Source organism: Arabidopsis thaliana (genome assembly GCF_000001735.4).
Source record: "Arabidopsis thaliana chromosome 1 sequence".
In the NCBI taxonomy this organism is placed as follows: Eukaryota; Viridiplantae; Streptophyta; class Magnoliopsida; order Brassicales; family Brassicaceae; genus Arabidopsis; species Arabidopsis thaliana.
Window position 1 is genome coordinate 11,249,600 of NC_003070.9, and position 23,724 is coordinate 11,273,323.

The 23,724-nt window shown below is 38.3% G+C and overlaps 8 protein-coding genes and 1 long non-coding RNA gene across 12 annotated transcripts; 3 read left to right on the forward strand and 6 right to left on the reverse strand.

Moving 5' to 3' along the window:
* FEI1 (Leucine-rich repeat protein kinase family protein) lies at window positions 1-4,316 on the forward strand. Of its 3 annotated transcripts, none has more exons than NM_001198193.1 (14): window positions 1-235; window positions 651-860; window positions 951-1,086; window positions 1,162-1,233; window positions 1,311-1,382; window positions 1,482-1,553; window positions 1,848-1,919; window positions 2,003-2,074; window positions 2,302-2,390; window positions 2,484-2,642; window positions 2,749-3,081; window positions 3,160-3,405; window positions 3,482-3,615; window positions 3,699-4,316. In NM_001198193.1, the coding sequence occupies exons 2-14, from the start codon at window positions 761-763 to the stop codon at window positions 3,915-3,917; spliced, it is 1,776 nt and encodes a 591-aa protein (NP_001185122.1). In that variant the 5' UTR covers window positions 1-235; window positions 651-760; the 3' UTR covers window positions 3,918-4,316. The 3 variants fall into 3 exon arrangements, with proteins under 3 accessions (NP_001185122.1, NP_174427.3, NP_001320669.1); NM_102881.4 differs by having other exon boundaries at window positions 19-235; window positions 3,157-3,405; window positions 3,699-4,280; NM_001332962.1 differs by having other exon boundaries at window positions 19-860; window positions 3,157-3,405.
* On the reverse strand, window positions 4,313-6,146 carry AT1G31430 (Pentatricopeptide repeat (PPR-like) superfamily protein; the record flags this gene model as incomplete). Of its 2 annotated transcripts, NM_001332963.1 has the most annotated exons (2): window positions 4,313-4,324; window positions 4,417-6,138. In NM_001332963.1, one exon carries the CDS (start codon window positions 6,136-6,138, stop codon window positions 4,426-4,428), a length of 1,713 nt encoding a protein of 570 aa, NP_001319122.1. In that variant the 3' UTR covers window positions 4,313-4,324; window positions 4,417-4,425. The 2 variants fall into 2 exon arrangements, with proteins under 2 accessions (NP_001319122.1, NP_174428.1); NM_102882.2 differs by lacking the exon at window positions 4,313-4,324 and having other exon boundaries at window positions 4,337-6,146.
* Window positions 6,147-6,236: 90 nt separating this feature from the next.
* On the reverse strand, window positions 6,237-9,215 carry AT1G31440 (SH3 domain-containing protein). The gene is made up of 10 exons (NM_102883.5): window positions 8,821-9,215; window positions 8,373-8,486; window positions 8,218-8,287; window positions 7,996-8,144; window positions 7,792-7,893; window positions 7,510-7,710; window positions 7,374-7,436; window positions 6,933-7,289; window positions 6,771-6,845; window positions 6,237-6,679 (listed from the first exon to the last, which is right to left on the reverse strand). Exons 1-10 carry the CDS (start codon window positions 8,878-8,880, stop codon window positions 6,551-6,553), a joined length of 1,320 nt encoding a protein of 439 aa, NP_174429.1. The 5' UTR covers window positions 8,881-9,215; the 3' UTR covers window positions 6,237-6,550.
* A 1,036-nt stretch (window positions 9,216-10,251) lies between these two features.
* On the reverse strand, window positions 10,252-11,635 carry AT1G31450 (Eukaryotic aspartyl protease family protein). The gene has a single exon (NM_102884.2). The coding sequence runs from the start codon at window positions 11,608-11,610 to the stop codon at window positions 10,273-10,275; it is 1,338 nt and encodes a 445-aa protein (NP_174430.1). The 5' UTR covers window positions 11,611-11,635; the 3' UTR covers window positions 10,252-10,272.
* Window positions 11,636-11,843: 208 nt separating this feature from the next.
* On the reverse strand, window positions 11,844-13,765 carry AT1G31460 (vitellogenin-2 protein). Its single transcript, NM_102885.3, has one exon. The coding sequence runs from the start codon at window positions 13,009-13,011 to the stop codon at window positions 12,106-12,108; it is 906 nt and encodes a 301-aa protein (NP_564380.1). The 5' UTR covers window positions 13,012-13,765; the 3' UTR covers window positions 11,844-12,105.
* On the reverse strand, window positions 13,319-15,364 carry NFD4 (Major facilitator superfamily protein). The gene is made up of 3 exons (NM_102886.2): window positions 14,929-15,364; window positions 13,915-14,750; window positions 13,319-13,833 (listed from the first exon to the last, which is right to left on the reverse strand). The coding sequence occupies exons 1-3, from the start codon at window positions 15,343-15,345 to the stop codon at window positions 13,338-13,340; spliced, it is 1,749 nt and encodes a 582-aa protein (NP_174432.2). The 5' UTR covers window positions 15,346-15,364; the 3' UTR covers window positions 13,319-13,337.
* An 852-nt stretch (window positions 15,365-16,216) lies between these two features.
* On the forward strand, window positions 16,217-22,102 carry SGR2 (shoot gravitropism 2 (SGR2)). The gene is made up of 22 exons (NM_102887.5): window positions 16,217-16,442; window positions 16,626-16,833; window positions 16,953-17,053; window positions 17,193-17,375; window positions 17,494-17,649; window positions 17,856-17,927; window positions 18,017-18,169; window positions 18,325-18,375; window positions 18,502-18,672; window positions 18,767-18,916; window positions 19,108-19,173; window positions 19,267-19,788; window positions 19,991-20,054; window positions 20,161-20,279; window positions 20,371-20,443; window positions 20,602-20,704; window positions 20,813-20,906; window positions 20,983-21,045; window positions 21,156-21,204; window positions 21,287-21,390; window positions 21,550-21,596; window positions 21,676-22,102. The coding sequence occupies exons 2-22, from the start codon at window positions 16,626-16,628 to the stop codon at window positions 21,926-21,928; spliced, it is 2,802 nt and encodes a 933-aa protein (NP_174433.2). The 5' UTR covers window positions 16,217-16,442; the 3' UTR covers window positions 21,929-22,102.
* AT1G31490 (HXXXD-type acyl-transferase family protein) lies at window positions 21,629-23,695 on the reverse strand. Its single transcript, NM_102888.3, has one exon. The coding sequence runs from the start codon at window positions 23,477-23,479 to the stop codon at window positions 22,145-22,147; it is 1,335 nt and encodes a 444-aa protein (NP_174434.1). The 5' UTR covers window positions 23,480-23,695; the 3' UTR covers window positions 21,629-22,144.
* AT1G31485 lies at window positions 22,145-23,476 on the forward strand. Its single transcript, NR_139813.1, has 2 exons — window positions 22,145-22,440; window positions 22,553-23,476. It is a non-coding gene; the product is annotated as an other RNA (long non-coding RNA).
* Window positions 23,696-23,724: the final 29 nt, after the last annotated feature.

Consider the following 23,724-nt stretch of genomic DNA (forward strand, 5'->3'; position numbering starts at 1 on the left):
GCTTTGGAGAAGAAAGCATCTTCTTCTTCTTCACACACTCTCTCTCTCTCACTCTAGTTTTCTCTCTCTTCACTCTTACCATAAATCACACAAACAAAATAAAAAGTCGATTCCTTTTTTGTTTTTTTTATCTTCTCCTTAAGTTATATTTTTTTTTTTTTGCTTTACAGCTCAAATTAGTCATCTTCTTCTTCCTCTGTCTCAATTCTTCCTCCTCTCGGATCCATTTTTAGAGGTTCTTATAATTCTTACTAATTCTGTTTGCTTTTAAAGCTATAACCTTTGATATTGTTGGAAAGAGTGGGGTTTTGGGTCTTTTGCTGAATCGTTTTTTGGATTTGTTATATTGTTCGAATCTTCAGTTGTTATTGTGTTATAGGATTGGATGGTATCTGGGAATTTCGTAATCTATGTTAAGCTAGAGCTGTTTTTGAGCTCTTTTGTTGATGATGATTTTGAGATTGTTGGCCGAATTTAGCTCTCGTTTTCTGATTTTAGCAATTGGAAAGTGTGTATTGGTTCTTGTGAGGCAATTTCACTGTTTTGAGTACTCAAAATGTAGATGAGAGCATGCATAAGTTGTGTGGAGACTGAGCTTAATGTGTAGTGTAATTGACAATTAGTTTTGTGGGCTTTCCTTTGTTTTTCAGGAGTCTAGTTTCTTACTTGAACATAGACATGGAATCAACTAATAACTGACAACCAAGAGGCTGTTCTTTTCAAATGATTGGTAGTAGTTATATTATGCTTGGACAGTGCCATGATGGGCATCTGTGAGATGAAAAGCTGCTGCTCATGGCTTCTTTTGATCTCGTTGCTTTGCTCACTATCTAATGAAAGTCAAGCGATTAGTCCTGACGGTACGTCGATATGAATCAACTATTACTATTCATAGCGTCCTGGACCTTTTATTGAGCTTTAATCCTTTATTGCTTGTTTCCATTCTTCAGGCGAGGCGCTTCTGAGCTTCAGAAATGCAGTTACTAGATCAGATAGTTTCATCCATCAGTGGAGACCGGAAGATCCAGATCCATGTAACTGGAACGGAGTGACATGTGATGCAAAAACGAAAAGAGTTATAACCTTGTAAGTTTTCAAACTTGTCAAGGTTTACTGGTTTTCTCTTCAGTATTTGTGCTCCCTAATACTCTTGTTTCGCAGGAATCTTACTTATCACAAAATAATGGGACCTTTACCTCCTGATATTGGAAAGTTGGACCATTTAAGGCTTTTGTATGTGCTCTCTAGCCTTATTCATTTTTATTGCTTAAGAGAGTACTTCGATTCTGATCATCTGTGTGTCATTGCAGAATGCTTCACAACAATGCTTTATATGGAGCAATACCTACAGCATTGGGAAATTGCACAGCATTGGAGGAAATGTAAGCGCTTTTCCAGGATTTTATACTGATTCCACATGGTTTCTGAGAGACCAATTCCAGTTGCTTATGGTCATCAAAATTGTCCAACTGGTTTTGCAGTCACTTGCAGAGTAACTACTTCACTGGACCAATCCCAGCTGAAATGGGAGACCTGCCTGGCCTTCAAAAGCTGTATGTTTTTTTCTCTTCCCTATACGTACTTGCAAGTGCATCCTTCTTTTAGTGTATGCAATATCTATTTGTTTTTTGTTTTCATTTACTTCTATCACCATCTAGGATCATGGTAACATATGGTTGACTGCATAATGTCTTCTCATGCACATTATATTCAGAACTAGTTATACCTAAACTCTTGGTGAGCAATTTGAAAAGCATGATAATGTATTGTTTACTTCAGATTCACATATTGATTGTTCTCTTTTCTCTACTAAAACTGACTTTTGACTTTTTTATTTTATTTTCAAGGGACATGTCAAGCAACACTCTCAGTGGACCTATCCCTGCTTCGCTTGGGCAGTTAAAAAAGCTTAGTAACTTGTGAGCACCTTAATCTCTAACTTCCGCTGTAATTTATCATATTGCAGTCCTGTGAATCTTTCTGTTTCGTTTGTCTTATGAAGCAATGTCTCGAACAACTTCCTGGTGGGGCAAATACCTTCAGACGGAGTGCTCTCTGGATTTTCTAAGAACTCGTAAGACAATAAACACCCTTTTCTTCTTGTAGGGATAGAAAAATAAAGCCTCTAAAGTTACATTTTTTTTTTTTTTTTGTCAATCCTCTAAAGTTACATTTATACAGCTGATCTTTCATATTTCGCTTATATTCGAGATGATTTTTTGAACCACATAACTATTTAGCTAGATTGTATCAGTGCGACTGAAATTATATGATTCTCAAACTGATGCGTTACTACTACAGCTTCATTGGAAATCTTAACTTGTGTGGAAAGCATGTTGATGTCGTGTGCCAAGATGATAGTGGAAACCCTTCATCACATTCTCAATCAGGTAAAAGCAATTATGAATTTCTTGTGATATACAGGTTTTGTTGTGGCTCTCTATCAGTAAAGTTATATTTATTTGGTGTCTTATACTTTATAGGTCAAAATCAAAAGAAAAACTCTGGTAAGCTGCTGATTAGCGCATCAGCAACTGTAGGTGCGCTACTCCTAGTTGCACTCATGTGTTTCTGGGGATGCTTTCTATATAAAAAGCTCGGTAAAGTCGAGATTAAAAGCCTTGCAAAGGATGTTGGTGGAGGTGAGCCGTATTGATTTTTTTTGTACAGATATTATCTCGTTAAATATTGGGAAATTTCATATTTTTCTCTATCTCCTAAATCTTCATTGTGACTTTTTCAATTCAGGTGCGTCTATTGTGATGTTCCACGGAGATTTACCTTACTCTTCCAAAGATATCATTAAGAAGCTGGAAATGTTGAATGAAGAGCACATAATTGGATGTGGAGGCTTTGGAACGGTGTATAAGCTGGCCATGGATGATGGCAAAGTCTTTGCATTGAAGAGAATTCTAAAGTTAAACGAAGGGTTTGATCGGTTTTTTGAGCGGGAGCTTGAGATTCTTGGGAGCATCAAACACCGATACCTCGTGAATCTACGTGGATATTGCAATTCACCAACATCAAAGCTACTGTTATATGATTACTTGCCCGGTGGTAGCCTTGATGAAGCACTTCATGGTATGATCAATCTGCTCTTTATGGCTCTCTTCCATATTATGAATGATTCACTGAGAAGTTTGGTTCTTGAATTAGTAGAGAGAGGCGAGCAATTGGACTGGGATTCACGCGTAAATATCATCATAGGAGCTGCGAAAGGGTTATCATATTTGCATCATGATTGTTCTCCTCGGATTATACATCGTGATATAAAGTCGAGCAACATTTTGCTTGATGGCAATCTCGAGGCACGGGTATCGGATTTTGGTCTAGCCAAGTTGTTGGAAGACGAAGAATCTCATATCACAACCATTGTTGCAGGCACATTTGGGTACCTAGCTCCAGGTACATATGCCTTTTAAAAGTCTTTACTTACATAAAGATTTGATCTTTCAAATGCTGAGACTTTTCCATTTGACAGAATATATGCAAAGTGGTAGAGCAACTGAGAAAACCGATGTATACAGTTTTGGGGTTTTGGTTCTTGAAGTCTTGAGTGGGAAAAGACCAACCGATGCTTCCTTCATCGAGAAAGGCCTTAACGTTGTTGGTTGGGTATGCAAATAAGATTCTTTTTCAATACTGATATTTTGTTACGACAAACTTGACTAAAAAAGCTTTTGACTCATGATTTACAGCTAAAGTTCTTAATCAGCGAAAAACGGCCAAGGGATATTGTTGATCCAAACTGTGAAGGAATGCAGATGGAGAGCCTTGACGCTCTACTATCAATAGCAACACAGTGTGTGTCTCCGAGTCCAGAAGAGCGTCCAACGATGCATCGGGTTGTCCAGTTACTTGAATCAGAGGTCATGACTCCTTGTCCCAGCGAATTTTATGATTCCAGCTCTGATTAATTGCATAAACCCACCAGTCGAAACCTCGAGAAAAAAAGTAAACCGAGTCCGGTTTCCCGGGGAAAGCCTTCAAATGCTATTCGATTTCCGTTTTTGCTCCCCGAGAAAACCTGCAAATACCAACGAAGAGCCATAATTTTCCAGTTAATGGAACAGAGTCTTTGTGTTGTGTTGCCATTTACTTTGCCCCTCCAGTTTTACCAGATTCGAGCCATTCATTTTCAGCCCTTTCTCTTTTTGTTCTGATTTTTGGTATAAAAACTTTTATTTGAACATGAAATTGAATTGTATAGTTGTGACCTTTGTAGAAAAACTACTCTCTGCCTTTATGTTCTTTTGAAATAATCCATGTTCCTTCATCTTCTTCTTCTTCAGTCTCAATCAATCCTGATTCAGTTACAGAGAAGCTGATATCGATTCAAAACCAACATCGATTCAAAACCGGTTCATTAGCAGGGAAACAAATGTTAATGATAAGGGAAGTAGTTAGAGAATGTACAAGAAAGTTTCAGCTATCAATTTCTTTATGTTCCAAATCCAACATCAAATTTGTCGTTTGATGCAGCATTGAGTTGATCTCATCCATTTTTGGGTGTGATAATAGATCATCTCCAACAATAAACTCATGACCAACCCCATCAATCTCGATGGAGCTGCAACCAGGAAACTTTCTGATTCCCAAATCTTTCATTTTCCTTCTCACATTAGTTACATCTTCCCATCTATTAGCAGATGCATATACACTTGCAAGCAGAGTATGAGCACTGGAATCACTTACTTCCACTTTCTCAAGCTTTTCCGCTACCCGTTCTGCTATTTTTACATTCCCATAGTTCCTAGCAGCACTAAGTAAAGAACAGTATACAGGAACTAGAGTTTCATCGCTTTCACCACGCATCTTATCTATCAATTCCTCTGCTTCATCTAACAAACCAGCTCTGCATAGTAGGTCAATCAGACAGCTGCAGTGCTCTGATTTAGGCTGGACGTTATGTCTTTCGGTCATCGAATGGAAAATCTTACGGCCTTCTGCTACAAATCCACCATGATTGCAAGCTGTTAAAACCGCGACAAATGTTATAGCGTCTAGTCTAACACCAACATTTTCCATTTCGTAATACAAGTCCAGCGCTCTTCCTGACATCCCGTTCATCGCAAGACCGTAGATAAGTGATGTCCACGAAGCTGTGTCTCTCTCCTTTATTTCATAGAAAACCTCTAGAGCTGTCTCAATGCATCCACATTTTGCATACATGTCTACAAGAGCAGTACCAACTACTTTATCTACTGTAACCCTGTTCTCATTTATGTACCCATGAATCCATTTTCCTTGCTCTAAAGCTCCCGTTTGCGCGCAACCTGTCAAGAGAGAGACTAGCACGAAATTATCCGGCCTAATTCCCGCAGTTTGCATGCACCTGAACAGTTCCAATGCCTCATCAAACCGGTTAAACTGAACATACCCATTCATCATAGCTGTCCACAAAACAACATCCTTTACAGGACTTCTCTCAAACAAAACTCTAGCCTCATCAATCCTACCAGTACTAACATACCCAAAAACCATACTAGTCCAACACTTAACATTCTTGTCTCTCATCGAATCGAAAACCGCTCTAGCCTTATCGAGACACCCACATTTACAGAACATATCCACCAACGCATTCCCAATCCTAACACTCATTTCAAATTCTGTAACAACAAACCTATAAATCCTTTCACCAATTTCAAGATTCTTCAAAGCCGAACAAGCCGAAAGAGTGCTCACAATTGTACCTTCATCAAACTTCAAATTGCTCTCCTGACTCATCCGCTTAAACACACCAATGGCATCCTCAAACCTCCCATTACCAACATAACTAGAAATCAACCCATTCCAAGAAACAACATCTCGTTGAGGCATTTCATCGAACACTTTATGTGTGATCTCTATCTTACCCAATGAAGCATACATTCCCATGAGTGAATTAGATACATAAGAATCGAACTCAAGCCCAGCTTTCACAGCATAACCATGAACCTTCTCACCTTCTATAACCTTCCTCAAACGACCAATTGACTTTAGAACAACCGGTAACGTGAAATTATCAGGATACAATCCTTGTCCTCGCAATTCACCGAACAAAGCCAAAACTTTCGTGAAACTTTTACCATCAGCAAGAGATTTGAGCATCTTATTGTACATAAGAAGTGATGGAGTTTGTAACAAACTCATGTTCATGTCTCTTTAGGGGATGATATGAGATAATGAGAATGTAAAGTTGTGAACTTTGTAGAGAAAGAGAGTCTTATTATTCAAAGTTCCATCCTTTATTTTTTAAAAATCAAATTTTACTGAAAAAGAAAAGATCATTATCATTATCAGAGTAAATTACAGAAGAAACAGAGGATTGTATCTAACAAAAGATAAAACAGGATTCTCACAACTGCGTAAAGAAATGATTCAAGAGTCTAGAGTTAGACTCATGTTGATACATAAGAAAAAAGGAAGAAAACACACAAATCATTACTCTTACAAGATCATATTTACTCGTCGAAAACATATCTTTACTTACGATGATAGGTAAGAAGGAAGAGAAACACAATCATATCTTACACATACTTTTTGGTATGTATATGTTAAAGAAAGGGCATCACTGTTGCTTGGAGTTTGATTCCACGATCTTGCTTGCCGGAGCTTTCTCTTGTTTCTCTACGTACGCAGACGGAAACCATCCAGCTTTGCCTTTGTATTCTCCTTCTGACCAGCCTGTACCAGCCACCTGAATTTGTTTCATCAAACAGAACAAGATTGTTAAATCATTTTTTTTCACTGTTTTGTATGTATTGTTGAAAGGGTGTGGCAGGAAATACCTGTCGCACAATTACATAATCATCGACAGCGAGACTGAGTTCCCCTGGGGCTTGAGCATCAAACGGGTGCACAACCTGTTGAAACAAGAAAACATTAACTCTTGTTCCTCAGGATTTGTATAATCACACTCTAACCAAGTTAAGTATTTTGAAAGGTATTACCTTTGCAAGAAAGTAGGAATCATTCTGGCTGAGAAGTTGATGATTGTGATGATCATCAGACCCATTGGACTTCTTGATCTCTTCCTGTGGACTAGACTTAATTTCTTTCTGATGATTGGATTTGGTTTCTTCTTGTGGACTGGACTTCATTTCGTCCTTGGGACTAGGTTTGGTTACTTCTTGGGGATTAGACTTGATTTCTTCTCGACGACTTGCTTTGATCTTTCCCAAGGGATTTGATTTGATCTCTCCTGAGGAATTTGAATTCGGTTCTTGTTGGGGAAGAGAAGCACTATCCTCTATATGTAAAGGTAGTGACTTTGGTGATGATCCTATAGCTTCTTCCTCAGCAATCATCTGAATAAGAAGAAGGCAACCAGCTCACGTAACTAAGTGTATGTAGTCATTATCTGAAGTATATAAATAGAGAAAGTTACTGACCTCGGAATGTAGCTTGTCGAGGATATCAAGAGCATTACGATGATATGATCTTTCAGCTTCAACCTGCGTTGGTAATTTCATTTCATATCCAATCCAGGGACATGTAAACAATCATGAGCTTTGAAAGGAGATTTACCAGAGCACGGAGGCGCTGAGAAGTTACGTTCTGCTGCTGATCGTCGACTTCCAACATGGCCTTAGTAGCTTCTTTACCAAGAGTTTTCATACTTGATTTGAGCTCAGCCAATCTCGATTCAGAATTCTTAAGTTTTATGTAGGCTTCTTCAGAAATATCAGATTCCTTCAACTTTGATCTTCTCCTCAGTACATCAGTTGCCTGTTAATCGAAAGCTTTAAATGCCGCAAGAAATTCAAGGTGCCTCAAAACAAACAAAAGAGAAGTTCAACAAGACTTTACCTGAGCTTCGACTTCTTGTCTCAGCCTGTCATAGTGATTCACCAAATGCCGAGCATCCTCCAAAGGCGCACTATATATCATTGTACGAATTGGCTCACAAACCTACACAAATCAAATTACTGTAACTACACTCACAAAGTTCTCTTGACAGACCCTGCCCGGTAAAGATTAGAGAATAATATATAAACGTTCCAAGAAATTTACCTGCTCACTAAGAACTCCGAGGAGAGTTTCCCTCTCGCCTTCCACCGACTTGTAAGAGGTCCCAAAGTGATGTGCGACTCTTGATAGAGGAGTATTAGCATCAGGATTCTCATCTCCATATTTCTTGAAATCTTCAGCAAACTTCAACCCTATGGACATACACCATTACAAATGTGATTCCAAGAAGCACTATATGAGATGAAGTAGGAAACAAGAACATACCTATCTCAACAACCTTTGTGCCAGTCGCAATGAAACCTTCGAGTCCACGAACAATGTTCCTTTGCAAACGCTATGAACAGAACAACTTTGATAAGCCAAAACTAAAGAGATTATTATCCGAGAAAGCCTCAACAAAAAACCTAAAATATCTTTACCTTAGCAGCTTTAGTAGAGCTATAAAGATCTTGAAGTTTCTGATGACAATGAAGCTCTTCTTCATCAACAACAACAGCATCAGCATTAACATGCCCTAAATGCTTCAAAACCGCCTGCACAAAAACCAGATTATTTTTTTAATACAAATAAAGAAACCTACACAAATAACACAATCTTGTCTGATATTATTAGAAGGTAATCTAAACCTAAAATCAAAACAAAAAAGGCAAAATCTATGTCTAAAACAAGAAAAAAGTCCCATACTTTTCACCTAACTATAACCAATTCATACCTCAACAATCCTATCTACCCCCAAGACTATAAATTAACCATCAACCACTTCAAAGATTCCACCTTTATTAGAAATCCATACAACAAATTCTTCTCAGTAACCAGACATATAAATCTAAGAACACAGAAATCTATTACAAGCAGAAAGAAACCCACTTGCTGTTGCCTCGCGACTTGCTCTCTGAGCTTCGCAGCTTGCTTTCTTATAGCTTCCATGGCTTTCACCAAAAACAAATCAGACTCAAGTCGGTTTCTTCAGTACCAAACCAATAGATCGAGAGGTTTCGCCAAAAGGGTAGTTGAAATTACTTAATTAGAAGAAGCAGAGAGATTAAAGGTTGAGTTTTTTTGCAATAGATCTTTAACTCTCTTCTTTACAGGTAAGGTAACAGTCTGAGAAACAAAAAGGTAACGACAATGGAATGAATTAGTGGAGAAAGTTGAAGAAGCTAACTCCTTTGGTTTCAACACTTTCTTTTTGAGTGGTCTTCAATTTTGTACTTCTTTAACTTTATTTTTATTTTTAATGATGTTTCATTTTTATATTTTTCCTTAATCGTCTTTAATTAACGAAAGCTTATTATTCTGTCTATTTTAATGGCAATTATTTATTGGACCGCATGTCAAAAAATATTATTATCTTCATTTCTTTGTTTATTTGGCGAATATCGTTTTCAACATGAGGTTATCATATAACTTTCATAACAATAAAATAAATTTAAGACTTATATAATTAGTCAATTGCTGTCAAAATAAATTAAAATACTAGTCAATTTCTTCGGTCACTTTTTTGGACTGTAACTGATATGGTTAGGGCCGGGCAAAATATTCGTTCGATCCGCTTCGATTCGGTATTTGATTTGATTTGATTCGAAAAATCCAAATATCCGTAAGATTTTGGACCAAAACAAATAGGAAAATGTAGTATTCGTAAAAACCGAATCAAATAACGAATATTGTTTTTTAAAAAATCGAATATCCACTTCGATCCGTATCTTTTTATATATATTAAAAATATAGTTATATCTATATATAGATATCATAAATAGTTTGTGTATTGTTGCCATTTTATGTTTTTATGTTAAGATATTTGTTTGTTCATTTTTTTTTCATGTTATGTTTTGATCAATGGCATCAAAAACTATAGGTTTTAGTTTTTGGAATTAGTTTGATAACATTTTGCTGACCGATGATACCAACAACGGTTGTGTTTGGTATTTAAAACTTATTTTGAAAGCATGTTTAATAAAAACTTTGAATATCTGATATGGTTATATAGTATACAAATTTTTTTTAATATTTAAATGTATCAAAGCGGATATCCGCAAATATCACAAAAAATTCCGGATATTCGAAATTCCGGATATCCGGAAATTTTCGAAGCAAAGCAAATCACAAAATCAAGTATTCGTTAAAACGAATCGAATAACAAATATCACAATTTTTCCGGATATCTGCTTCGTGCCTAGACCTAAATATGGCTATTTGATTTTAGGAAGAAATTTAATTTAGTAAGTAGAGATATTATTTATACTGAATATTCATTACATTGCAATAATTATGAATATCAGATAATAAAAACGCTAGCTCTTAACGGCAACGTTTGCTTCATAAGTTCCCGGAGCAATCCATGCGTTGAAACGATACCGTTTTGGTCTCCAAGTCATAGCCAACAAGGAAATCCATTTGAACCATGTTTCCGTATATAGCAACTTCAGTTGTCGGAATCATACTCAAGCACACTGTATCTTCATTTAGTTTCACGAACGCGTTTATCGGACTCAGCTTCACGTCGGCGTTCGTGAAATGCATTGTTATCGCCGGCAAACCGATCTCTTTGTCTCCGGATTTGAAACAATGTGTTAAAAGCCCTTGTGGATCACTCACACGCTTTGCTCCGGTTACTGATTCTTCCACGGCCGTACCAAAGTCATCGTAAAATCCTGAGTCGAGAAGGGTAAGGGTTGTACCGGAATCGATTATGATGTTTCCGGTTCTCTTTGATGATTTCCCGTTTAATCCGTATCCTCCTCCGGTGTATGGAAGCTTGGTTTTGCCGACGGTGACTGCTTCGAGTGTCAAGAAATAGTAAGTCTCGGGGTCTTTTTGGATTAAGGGTGTAGTGAGCGTAGCGGAGTCTTTGCTTGGATTGGAAGGTATCGAGTTGGTTCCTAGGTTTATGACGCTTGTGCCGTTTGTTGTAGCTGCCGTGTGTGACAAGCAATACGAGAATTTCTTCCCTATGGAAGAACCAAGCTGGGAAACTAACGATAATGGACCACCTCCGAGTCCGATGATTCCGGATCCGGTTTCTTCGAATGTACCACCGTTGTTGTAGCCGCAACCAAAGACAGTACCGGGGAAAGAAACAGAGGAGCCAGAGGAAGAATCAATGGAGATTGTTTCGGTCGCAACATCTCCTTTGGTAAACGAATTATCTCCATAAGAGTAACGGTATTTGCAGATGTCTTTAGATTCGTCGCATCCTTCTTCGTGTTCGGACAAGGCTTGACAGGTTTTTGAATCGCAAGATTCTGTTTTGTAGGTGGAAGATTTCTTCTTGTCGAAGAGTGGACTGTTTTGTTTGTAACATTGTTGACATGGCTTACATTGGACCCAAGTTAGGTCACTTCCCGTGTCAGCAATGGCGAAAACTTTCGACGGTGGAGTACCGATTGAGATGGACATGAAGTATTCGCCGCCATTTGAGATTAAACCGGATTGGAGATCGGTTTTGGTTGTGAAACGGCGAGAACGTGAGATTGATCGGAGGAAAGCAGCGTTGAGACGGTCAGAGACAGTGTGGTGAGGGTTGTAGAGTGGAGAATGAGGAGAGTCACGGTGGATTAGCTCGACGGTTAAGTTCTCTCGGTTAGCTGAAGAATTGGAAGCAAAGAAGAAGCTGATGGCTAAGAGAGAACAGTAGAGAAAAGTTTTGGTTGCCATTTTTGGATGATTTGGTAAGTTTGTGGTGTAGACTTGTAGTGAGTCTGTGAGTGAAAGAGTGCAAGGGTTTATAAACAGCATGAAAGGGAACTTGAAAAGATTGAAACGGCAACGAGTTTGGCGACGTGGTGAGAATGTGATTGATAGATTAGCTTTAAATTTCATTAAGACTGCTAAGTTATTGAGAGGTTTAGTGGAGATGATTATTGATTTATTTTTAAAGAAAAAAACAGAGTCGTAGCATTAATCTTGTGAATTGGATCGTTCTGATTTTACAAAGTGTAACGTAAATTATAAATTTTCAACAAATTCTTAGGAAAGACTTGGAATTGAAATAATTAAGCTTAACAAAAATATAATACTACTTAGTTATGATTTATTTATATTTCTGGTTACATTTATATATCTATGAAGCATTTCTTCAAACCGGACTCAAAACTAAATAACCAAAACAACAAAACCAGATAAACCCAAATTGCACATTTCCCAAATCTCTCAATCATCAAAATCGAATCTAGCTGATGCATGTTTCGCCATTTTAATGATCTCAGCTGCTTCTTTCCTCATCTTCTGTTGTTCCTTAAGCGCTTTCTTCAACATTTTCCTTTGATCTTCCACTGGAAACGCATTCAAATCAGATAAAAACTCATCGAAATCAACGTTCCTCTCTCGACCAGAAGAGTAAGTAGCAGCACCAAATGATTTACAGTTTTTGAGATTCTTCTTGTTGGTTGTTGATTTTTTCGGTGAAGAACGCCAAATGGATCCGATGAGTTTCGACGGAGATAACTTATCGAACCATGACGACTTTGATTTCGGTTTCGATTTCTTTTCTGGTTCTGAATCTGTTGATGGTGGTGTAGCTAAATCGATTGACGATGATGAAGATGGTGATACGATTCTTCGTTTCTCTTTAGGAAGCTTCTTCTTCGTTTGTTGTTTCACTGGCGAGAGAATTTTACTCTCACTGATGTTTCCAGAATCTGAGAAATCTCCACTTCCATTAGAGACAAGCTCAGCTTGAGAACTCGATTTCAAATCCAGATCACGTTTTTTTCTCGAGAGATTACTCGAATCTTCATCAGATAAACTCACAGAGCCAGTTTTTTTACCTGGATTTCTTCGATTTCCTGAGAAATTCACATTCACGCTTTTGGAATGTGAGAGAGGCTTCTGCCTATTCATCGAAGAAGATGAAGATACCGGTTCGTGTCGTGGAGCAGCTGGAAGAGATTTGAGGCGACGGAAGCGAGATTCGAGATCATCTGGAAGAGTAGAATCGGTGAATCCAGAACAATTGATAGCAGCTACTTGCTCCAAATCAGAAAGCTCCTTCGCTTGCGAAATTAGCTCTTCCACTGCTGAATCGTCTGTATCTGAAAAATACCCAAAATCCGCCATTATCGATGAGATCAAGCTTCTTAGGGTTTATTTTTTGCTTTTTGGTGGAGACGAAAGAAATAAGAGTGAGAGAGAAAGAAAATGATAAAAGTCGTCACAACGGCTAATTCATGATTTTGTCAGTTACGTTGGCTCCGATTCTGTGCGCGTCAATTTTGATGACTAACCCACAAAATGTGTGATTAAGCTTTAATCTAATTACTTTATTAAAGACAATTTTAATTTAAGATTCTATTCATATAATATGTAAGCAAAAACTGGTGTCTTTCTCTCAATAAGTTCCACTAATTATCTTTTCTGTGGTTTCTTTGTGTTACAGATTTGATTTACAATGGATCAAGATCCTTGTACGATGATGTTAATGAAACCTTGTCTTGTTCAAGCCGGTGATAAACCGGTTTGGTTCGTATGTACAGTGACAGACTTGAGACGACGCCGAGGATAGACAAGCAACCCCAAAACACAAACGTTTTGAAGTAGCAATCTCTTCCGATGCAAACGATTGAGTCAGACACTATTGGTGTTATATCGGGGCTTGCGTTGGCTTCGTAAATGGAGGCAGCGATGTAACCGTATAAGAGTGAGCCGATTGGTATGTTTGTGATGAGAATGTTGTGGTTAACACCTACGCTATTGGGTCCAAAGAGATCAGATGTTATGGAGACTGCGGCTGCGAATATGAAACCTGAACTCAGACCGATTAATGCGGTTGCGGTCTGCAATGCTGTTTGTTGTGAGGATGATACCGCTAGTAAAAAGAAAGCGATTGGAGTTGGTAAGAGTGCGATTGCAAACCAGCCGGTTCTTGTTAAACGAAATCTCCTGCAAGATCCAATATTCTTGATGAGAATATGTTATTTCAATTTCACATTAAGACATTCCTTAATCTAAAATGAAACTTACTTGTGCATAAAATCTGGTGCGGCAGAGAGCAATCTACCGAAGAAGGAGAATGAAGAGTAGATTGTGACTAGTGTAGTAGAGTTTTGTCCCAAAGACTGAGCAATCTGTCCCAAATTGTTGCTGTAAACAAGGCCAATTGTGCCACCACAGAAATACGCAATGTAGTATAACCAAAACTCCAATCTACTTATGAGCAATCGAAACGAATGTTCATCACCGAGCCTCACTGTGTTCCCTTCCTTAGCAGTCCCCATATGTTCATACCCGGTTTTGCTGGAAACGGACGTTTTTTGGTTCTTGAGCTCATCTATGTTAAGCATAACATAGCCAGAGCTTTCATGGTTTAAACGAGCGTTAATGACCGGAAGAAAGTAATCCCGAGCATAAACGAGAAGAGGAGCACACAAGGGGAAAACCAGAAGGACGACAGCTCCAATGAAATTCAAACGCGCTGATGAAGTACTGGAACTAGATAGGAGAAGGTGGAAACTCGTAATGACAGCTAAAACATTCAAAATGGTAAACACATGGGAGTCATGTCTGCGGGAATCATAGTCCGGAGTAGTATCTAGAGACGGTTTAGTAAGAACTGGGTAAAGAGCAGCAAAGGAAACAACAAGGGGAACCAGAGAGTTCAGCAGAAGGTATAGATTGGACGACGACGGGTTAATTGCATTGAAAGCAAGGGAGTACAATGCTGCACTGATTCCATTGAAGCTTACCGTTAAAGATAAGGCGAGAGCACGATTGTTCGGGAAATGACGAATGCAGAGGATGAAACATGCTGTGTTGAACCAACAGATACTTAATCCAGCTAACAAGCAGCAGAGAAACACCTATCATGTTGAAAAGATTCAATTACTAAACCAAATCAAATGCAGTTCTCTCACGATTCTAACAAACTAATCTACCAATTCCACATTCAAATCAGATCCTTGAAGCAACAATATCTTAGTAAAAACTAACAAGAATTTCGTATGAATCTTTCGAATTCAAGTAGTTATATATATGTACCAGAGAATAAGGCAAAGTGATGATGTTGGTGATGACTAGCCACTGAACACCGTAACCAACAAATCCCATAGCCGCCGCAGCGAAAAGAACGACGGAGAGAGGGAAATAACCTAAAGCAATCCCAGACGACCATCCAAACGCTTTCCCCAAATCAGAAGCCACGGCGAGGTAATTTAACCTCACCTGAGAAATTCCGAGAACTGATTTGAGATGGGAAGAGTAAGCTGAGAAATCGAAGTTGGTTCCCGTCGATGCTTGGATCCAGATCGCTGCCACAAGAACAGTCCATTTCCGCCATCGACCGAACATGGTCCTGAGAGGCGGAAGATGTTTCCGGTGAAACTTTGTTTCTCCGTCGTCGAAGGAGGCTCGGTTAGGTCGGAGTTTATCTGAAACATCTCTGATACGAGGTCTCATATACAAAGGAAGATGATTGATGTTGACCGATGCTTGCAAAAAAGCGTTTAGTTGTTCATCTACCGCTTTTGATCTTTGTTCAATAAAAGGGATTTTGGGTTTTTGATGTTAATTTTTTTATTTTATTTTAACAAGTGTCGTATTTTAAATGTTTTAGGTAAAAATGGTTTAGTTGGTATTGATTTAGGCAACACTATTTATTTTGCTTTGAAGTGTAGAAAACGTAAACTGTCAAAATAAACGTAAATGAAAACAAAGAAGTGGTGAGAATTAAGGAATCTTGCACCTTAGACTAAGAATCAAGGACCATGTCAATATCATATGGTTTAGACCAACGAATTTCTTATTGGCAAAGCATTTAAATTTATTATAGTGGTTAAGATTGGTATGGTTATGAGGATGAGGTAGCACAAATGATGAACTTCTAAATTCTAACCATCCAAAAAGAAGTATTTTGAAGGTTTCAAAGCTACGATTCTTTTGGTAAGAATCTACGAAGGTGACCAACAAGTAAGTAACATAGAGCCTCATTAGATCCCAAATTTTGTAATCCTTTGGCTTTTGCTATACCATAATCGCAAGTATCTTCCTAAAAATCACTATCGGTGGAGTGATTAAGCTAAAATGGAGCTGTTAATTTATCATTTTCCATAATTCAAAACACACATGCTTGCTATCTTTAAATAACACACTATTGAAACAATTTTGGTAGATCAACACCAACACATTTTATTTTGACTTTTGGCAAATTTATCCTTCACTTGTAACAACAAGACAAATTGGTTCGTTTTTTTCGAAATTATGACTTGGCATCTACGTGGCAGTGGTTTAAGTAGATGACAGTACACGCAACCGCTGAAGCAAAGTTTCGTTGGGTTCTCTTCTCTCACGAATATTCTTCAATACCAACAAAACCAATTCAATTCGATTTCCCAGCTGTCACTCTTCTTTTTCAAACGACCTTTTTTTTTTAATTTGTTTCTTCTTCTTCTTTCTAATTCTCCTCTCGCGATTTAGCTTTATTCAAATCAAAAATCTTTAATCTTTCTGTTAAATTCTCGTCTAAAGCTTCCTCCTTTAACCCCCTCTGTATCGTGGTATGTGTTTGATTCTTTATTTTCTCTGTAGGGTTTTGTTAAATTTTCAATAATTGATCGCCGAACAGATTAGAAACTTGTAGTTGATTCGAAATTAGACTTCTTTGTTGTTTCTGATTACCGATTTAGGTTTTTGTGTGTTTGTAAGTCTAAAGTTTGATGCTTTATGATTTTCTTGATCAGATGGAAGATAGAGAGACACATTTAGGAACTCGGGAGGTTAATGAAACATCTCCTGATTTGTTAAAGAACACGCCTTCGAACATTGCGAGGTTGGAAGATGTGATTGAGCAATGCCATGGTAGACAAAAGTATCTTGCTCAGACTAGAAGTCCATCTGATGGGAGTGATGTTCGGTGGTACTTTTGTAAGGTTCCTTTGGCTGAAAATGGTGAGTCTAATTGGCTTAATTGGTTGGTTTGAGGGTTTAATAGAGAATGCAATTGTTTGTTTTGTCGAAATGTCTAATGGCTGGATTAAAGATGTAATGTGTTATTGTCTTTTCTGCAGAGTTAGCTGCTTCAGTACCTCGCACTGACGTAGTAGGAAAGAGTGAGTATTTCCGTTTTGGTATGAGGGATTCTCTTGCGATTGAGGCGTCTTTCTTGCAGGTTCTTCTTCTTCTTCTAAGCTTTTGTGGTTTTACGATGTATTTGTATATCTCGACAAGTTCTTGCCTCTTGGCTGTTTGGTTCAAGATTTGAATGAAACTATCATATCTGATAATATTTTGGGATATTTGTGCTATAGAGAGAAGATGAGTTGTTGTCACTCTGGTGGAAAGAGTACGCAGAATGCAGCGAAGGTCCGAAACTGCAAGTTAATTCTAAAAAGAAATCAATTGAAACTCCTTCAGAAGCTTCCGTGTCCTCTAGTCTATATGAAGTTGAAGAGGAGCGAGTAGGTGTACCTGTTAAGGGTGGGCTATATGAGGTACATTGTGCAGATATTTAAAGAATGTTTTAGAAGTTTCTTGTAAATTTTACGTGTTGAGCCAGTAGAGTCCTTGTGTGCAATCCATATTTCTGACCACGGAACTGGAATTCTGCAGGTGGACTTGGTGAGGAGGCATTGTTTTCCCGTGTACTGGAATGGAGATAATCGGCGTGTGCTTAGAGGTCACTGGTTTGCTCGTAAAGGTGGCCTAGACTGGCTTCCGATTCCAGAAACTGTTTCTGAGCAGTTGGAGGTTGCATATCGTAACAAGGTTAGATATCTTTCTGTGGAATACAATTTGAATTTGTGATCCCCATTTGCCTAGAACTAGAAGTAATTGATGCATTTCTGTTAAGGTTCATAAATCCACTAAAGCTATCTCTTGTTACATTTTATCTCTTTCTTTTGTATAGTTCTATGCGTATATATTGTTGATGATATGACAATAGCACCAATTACTTTGGACTTTTCAACCAGGTTTGGCGCAGAAGAAGTTTTCAACCCTCTGGGCTTTTTGCAGCTCGTATTGATTTGCAGGGTTCTAGTCTGGTATGTGTTTGATTTCATGGGAAAGAACTGTAATTTTTTCGCCAGTATAATGGTTGCATAGATAACATTATCTGAAGTCGTATATGTAGGGACTCCATGCTCTCTTTACTGGGGAGGATGACACCTGGGAAGCGTGGCTTAATGTTGATCCTTCTGGGTTCTCTGGCATCGTTGGATATACTGGGAATGGAATTAAGTTGAGACGTGGTTATGCTGGCTCCTACTCTCCAAAACCTACGCAGGTTTTAGACTATTCTGATTTATTTTCGTAACTGTCTTTGACTCTATACTTACCAGTCTCTAATGAAAAATCGAGTTAACTTCCATTTCTATATTTTTCTTATTAGCTGGTTAGTGTTCTTGTGATTGAACACACATTTCTTGTGCATTTTTTTAGGAAGAACTTCGCCAGCAAAAGGAGGAAGAGATGGATGACTATTGTTCTCAAGTATGTTTTAGTATACTTTTGTTTTCCATGAATGGCATTTGCATATCTGATCTCTGTCGTCTTATTTTTAAAATATCTCCAAATTTGAAGCTCTCTGAAACTGTTCTTTTGTGTTATTTTTTCCAGGTCCCTGTTCGGCATCTTGTATTTATGGTTCATGGTATTGGCCAAAAAGGAGAAAAGTCTAATCTTGTTGACGATGTTGGAAACTTTCGTCAAATCACGGCAGCTTTAGCGGAACGTCATCTAACCTCTCATCAGCTCAGCACTCAACGAGTTCTTTTCATCCCATGCCAGGTGGCTATACATGTATTTTTATCCCCTTCTGTTTTCATCTCTGTATAGTATGATCTTACTTTGTAGATTCTGTCTTTCTCTATTGTTTTTGTAGTGGAGAAAGGGTCTAAAGCTAAGTGGTGAAGCTGCTGTTGATAAATGTACTTTAGACGGTGTACGGCGTTTCCGAGAGATGCTAAGCGCAACTGTTCATGATGTGTTATACTACATGAGCCCCATTTATTGTCAGGCTATAATTGATTCGGTATTGATATATCCCAAATTTTATGCTCTCTCTGTCTTCTTACCAAATTGAAACCTATTCGTGATTGAGTTTTTAGATTTTGTGACACCAGAAAACCTTAATAGATATTGTTACTTTAATTTTCTGTATTGTTATAACTGATAATCTTGTTTAGTATGAAAAGTGAATTGTGCTCCATTTTCGTTTTGCAGGTTTCAAAGCAACTGAATAGACTGTATCTAAAATTTTTAAAGCGGAATCCAGACTATGTCGGAAAGGTGCCCATCTTGTTTTGTCTTTTCATTCAATTGTTGACTGGTGTAAGCTTGCATGAAGTTGGAATTCATGGTCTGTTCATGGACATATTACAGATTTCCATTTATGGACATTCTCTGGGGAGTGTTCTCTCCTATGACATCTTATGTCATCAGCACAACTTGTCATCCCCATTTCCAATGGATTCAGTATACAAGAAATTTTTCCCAGATGAAGAATCTCCTCCAACTCCAGCTAAAGCTGACAAACCTTGTAGTTCACATCCATCATCAAATTTTGAGCCAGAGAAATCTGACCAGTTGAATAACCCCGAGAAAATCACAGGTCAAGATAATAACACGATGGCTAAAGAACCAACAGTATTGGAGCATCACGATGTCATCCAGGAAGATCCTTCATTGATCTCTGATTCTGTTGTGGCCAACGTGGGTTTGGAAAGACGAGGTGGCCAGGAAGATGACCATCATGATTCTAGTGGTGCTATATCCTCACAGGATGTTCCAGATGGAGCGGACTGTAGAACGCCTGATTCTCCATCATGTTCTCAAGAACAATCATGGGATAAAGAAAGTGTCAACTCTAATAATGAGGAGAGAATCAAGTTGTTACAAGATGAGGTAAATATCGGCACTTTCAACTGTTCATTCTTGGATGAGATATGCAGTTTAGGTTCTTGTAAGCTTTCAACTCTTGTGTTCATAGCATCTGGTACTTTCTTAGTTTTGTGTTCTCTGTGGAAGTGTTGTCCAGTTTCTTTACTGTCTGACCGAAACAGAGAAGTAGTTATGTTTCCATTGATGGTAGTTATTGTTATCCCAGGTTAACTCATTGAGGTCAAAAGTCGCACAACTGCTATCAGAGAATGCCAGAATATTATCGGATGGTATTGTTTCTGACCCTTGATTTCTATCTTTCCCATATTTTGAGTTGTGTTTGAAAACTTCTTTTATGTACATCTTAGTGATGATATGAAATGATGTTATCAACAGAAAAAGCCAAGACATCTGTGGCGCCTAAGGAGCTCAACAACGAGAAGGTGCAAACTGAAGATGCCGATGCACCTACAAGCTTTACTCCTTTTATCAAGTACCAAAAGCTTGAGTTCAAGGTCTGGGATTGTACAATTAAAATATATAAATCTCATTCAGAAACTACACTGAAAAAAGTCATTCTAACTCTTAACTGCATATTCTGCTCAGGTTGACACTTTCTTTGCAGTTGGGTCTCCTCTTGGAGTTTTTCTTGCCCTTCGAAATATACGTCTTGGGATAGGTAATACTTATTTATGTAATTTCAGGATTGTGAAAACAAGAGATCCAAGAATTTTTTGTTTTTTTCTTGTATGTTCTTTACGCTGCTATTGAATTGCTTGTTTACCTTTCCTTGCAAAGTCTCTTTATATGCTCTAAAAGCTGTTCAATATGTGTTAGGTAAGGGAAAAGATTACTGGGAAGAGGAGAATGCTATTGAAGAGATGCCAGCTTGTCGTCGAATGTTCAATATATTTCACCCCTATGATCCTGTTGCATATAGGTTAGTCTTCATGGAAATAAAACAGCTTGTAGCTAGTTTATGATATCGCTGTCTTTGTTACCTTCTTTTGCAAGTGTGTAACGCCAACTAAACTTTTGTTTCACGCAGAGTGGAGCCACTTGTCTGCAAAGAGTACCTTCCCGAACGACCCGTTATTATTCCCTACCACAGAGGAGGCAAGCGGTTGCATATTGGATTACAGGTACTTGTAATTTTGTGGTTTGGTGTTTCGTTTTACTTCCTCTTCTAATTTGTTTGCTCTATGTAATGTTCTATAGGATTTCAGAGAAGATTTTGCTGCACGTTCACAGAGAATAATGAATCATTTTGATTCAGTAAGGGTGTGTGTTTTCAGACTTCTAATTACTTTTATCTATGTTTTAGTGTGACCCCAAGTTGTTATCTTTTGTGTTTCAATGTACAAAATACTTACCTTTAAATTCTCATGCAGACAAGAGTTCTCACTATTTGTCAATCCAAAAGTGCAGATAACCTAGACGGTAAAAAAGTTGTTACTTCGCAAGGTTTTTTTCTATTACCTCTGATGTACTTCTAAGTATACTTGCATGTGTGATGGAACAGAGATGGAAGAAACTGATGACGAAAAGGATGATAGGTCCTATGGTTCCTTAATGATAGAGAGATTAACTGGAACTCGAGACGGTCGGATAGATCACATGCTCCAGGTGAAGTTTTGATGCATTTCCACCTAATTTATAACTTTTATGATTTTGTTGCATTCACCTTTTCGTTTGGTTCTTGGATAAAAGAATCAGTATGTACTAGATTTGGCTAAAGCTCTCTAGTTTGCATATAATGATTGCTGAAATATTTGGGTGATGCAGGAGAAAACCTTTGAGCATCCGTATCTACAAGCAATAGGAGCTCATACGTAAGTGAAACTTTTCATTGCTTACACATTACATGTAACGTTTAGAGCCAAAAACTCAAGACTGCTATATACTGTGCAGGAACTATTGGAGAGATCAAGATACTGCTCTTTTCATAATTAAACACTTGTATCGCGAGTTACCAGACGGACCAAACTCGCCCACGGAATCCACCGAAGGAGATGATAGTCCAAAAGACTCAAGTAGACCTCATAGCTGGATAGACAGAAGAGAGGCTGATTATGATGATGAAGAGCTTCCTTTAACATTCTCCGACAAACAAATCACTAGAAGCTTCTCTGCAGAAGCCAAGAAATATTTGAAGAAGCCTTAAGACTTTGACCGTAGGTTTATATCGTATATCCGGTGAAAGCTCCCTGATTTTGTTTTTGTTTCCTGTGCAGAAGTAACATCTAGTGTAGAAAATGTGAAAAGTAAAAACTCCGACATGGTTTTGCCACATTGTAACCATAATTTTACATATAATAAAGCAAAACAATGAAAGCTTCTTCCTTTGGGGTTATTTTTTCGTTGTTAGCTTTGCTTGTTTTCAGGTCTGGAGTTGAAGATGTTTAGCAGACATTGGCTGAAACACCGAGTCAGACTCTAAAGCTGTAGCGAGTTCAGGCCACACAATAGCAGAAACCGACCACGAGCCATCATTGCAGGCGCTAGGTCGCTGGTTCAGGTAACCAACTCCTATTTTCTCAACCGTTGAACATACAGTTCCTAGGAAAGGAGCACCAAATCCAAAATCCAATTCAGCCACAGGGAACCGTCGTCCTGAAGACAAGACCAAAGCTGGTCCTTCTTGTCCGAGAACCACCCGAGCCAACATCAGTCCAGGTCGGTGACTCTCGATCCAATCTATCAAATCTGTGAAATGAGTATCGTTTGTCACTTCTGTTATCGATTTATGCACTATGTTTGCTATATCTGACACATGGTTTTTCTTCAGATTTTCGATACTGGCTTCACCTACAGCTATAGACAATACGTTTCCTATGTAGCTCGAGGTAACGGTCTCAAGTCTTCCTCTACCGTCGACAAGCCATCCCATCTTGCAGGTTTTATGACCGCTCTCTATAGAATCCACCATTTTCTTCCACACATAAGCGGAGAAAGCTTCAATCTTTGTCCTGCTCTCTCCGTTTACAGTAGCTAGAGCTTGCAACGCGTCTAGGCTCGAAGCACCGATGTGGTAGAGACGCTTGATGAGCGTTTTAGACATCGGTATGTTCTTAATGTCTTCCTCACTGCATTTTATGAAAGTTTTGTCCAAGTGAGGGTCATAACGTGGAGGAGAGCGTGCCCGGAGGAGGTTTCTCCTGTGATCTGGTACACAAGAAACCGGCTTATTTCTCGATATCTCTGACCACAAAGTGAGGAATTTCCCGAAGGAGCTCGCGTCTCCTAAAGCATGATCAAACGTGAATGTTAAAGCGAGGCCTCCACATTCGAACTCTGTCGCTTGAATCTGTAAAGAGAAATCCGGGTTAACCTGTACCAGCTTTGATTGGAGAAACGCATCAAGATTGTAAAAATCTAAACTCTTGAGATCGACATGAGCTCGGGCTTCAACGAACAAAGCTCCATTGTTGTTACAGATGATCATAGGCTCTTCTTGTGATGTTTCATTGGGAACAATCTGACCCGCGAAAGGATAGAAGTAGCTGAGAGTTTGAGAGAGAGAGCTTTGGAGGGATTTGACGATTGTTTCAAAGGATAATTGTGGTTGCTTGGGGTAGAAGTAAAAGTAGGTCACCGGAAAACGGCCGGAAAGAAGGTCAAAATTTGAGAGATTAAGGCTATTAACTTTCTCCGGTTGGTCGCCAGAAGCTTTGACTATGAACTCTCCGGTGAAACTAACATCAAAGATTTTCATTTTCAGTTTACCAGTAGGTAAAAAGGTTCTCAAGGGAAGCTTATGCTAAATGATATTTATTTATAAGAACATATAATAAGCATAGAAAATATAATATTTTTGTTCGGTTGTTTGTGATTATATATTCAAAGGAATGATCACTATCCGTTTTGAAAAAATCTTATGTTTTTGGAACATAACATTACATCACTGTCATTTTGGATAAAAGTTTGAAGAGTACGACTTTATTCAATAACAATGGTTCA

What these genes read in the sequence shown, in the direction of transcription:
- FEI1 (NM_001332962.1), top strand. Translation starts at nt 761, where the DNA reads ATGATGGGCATCTGTGAGATGAAAAGCTGCTGCTCATGGCTTCTTTTG. An exon ending in TCAAGCGATTAGTCCTGACG is followed by an intron (nt 861 to 950) that starts GTACGTCGATAT and finishes TCCATTCTTCAG; the next exon opens with GCGAGGCGCTTCTGAGCTTC. An exon ending in CCTTGATGAAGCACTTCATG is followed by an intron (nt 3,082 to 3,156) that starts GTATGATCAATC and finishes TTCTTGAATTAG; the next exon opens with TAGAGAGAGGCGAGCAATTG.
- AT1G31440 (NM_102883.5), bottom strand. Translation starts at nt 8,880, where the DNA reads ATGGAAGCTATAAGAAAGCAAGCTGCGAAGCTCAGAGAGCAAGTCGCG. An exon ending in GCTCTACTAAAGCTGCTAAG is followed by an intron (nt 8,288 to 8,372) that starts GTAAAGATATTT and finishes TTCTGTTCATAG; the next exon opens with CGTTTGCAAAGGAACATTGT. An exon ending in GACAAGAAGTCGAAGCTCAG is followed by an intron (nt 7,711 to 7,791) that starts GTAAAGTCTTGT and finishes TTCGATTAACAG; the next exon opens with GCAACTGATGTACTGAGGAG.
- AT1G31450 (NM_102884.2), bottom strand. Translation starts at nt 11,610, where the DNA reads ATGGCAACCAAAACTTTTCTCTACTGTTCTCTCTTAGCCATCAGCTTC.
- AT1G31460 (NM_102885.3), bottom strand. Translation starts at nt 13,011, where the DNA reads ATGGCGGATTTTGGGTATTTTTCAGATACAGACGATTCAGCAGTGGAA.
- NFD4 (NM_102886.2), bottom strand. Translation starts at nt 15,345, where the DNA reads ATGAGACCTCGTATCAGAGATGTTTCAGATAAACTCCGACCTAACCGA. An exon ending in TCACTTTGCCTTATTCTCTG is followed by an intron (nt 14,751 to 14,928) that starts GTACATATATAT and finishes TCAACATGATAG; the next exon opens with GTGTTTCTCTGCTGCTTGTT. An exon ending in GCACCAGATTTTATGCACAA is followed by an intron (nt 13,834 to 13,914) that starts GTAAGTTTCATT and finishes TGGATCTTGCAG; the next exon opens with GAGATTTCGTTTAACAAGAA.
- SGR2 (NM_102887.5), top strand. Translation starts at nt 16,626, where the DNA reads ATGGAAGATAGAGAGACACATTTAGGAACTCGGGAGGTTAATGAAACA. An exon ending in TATGATCCTGTTGCATATAG is followed by an intron (nt 20,705 to 20,812) that starts GTTAGTCTTCAT and finishes TGTTTCACGCAG; the next exon opens with AGTGGAGCCACTTGTCTGCA. An exon ending in ATCATTTTGATTCAGTAAGG is followed by an intron (nt 21,046 to 21,155) that starts GTGTGTGTTTTC and finishes ATTCTCATGCAG; the next exon opens with ACAAGAGTTCTCACTATTTG.
- AT1G31490 (NM_102888.3), bottom strand. Translation starts at nt 23,479, where the DNA reads ATGAAAATCTTTGATGTTAGTTTCACCGGAGAGTTCATAGTCAAAGCT.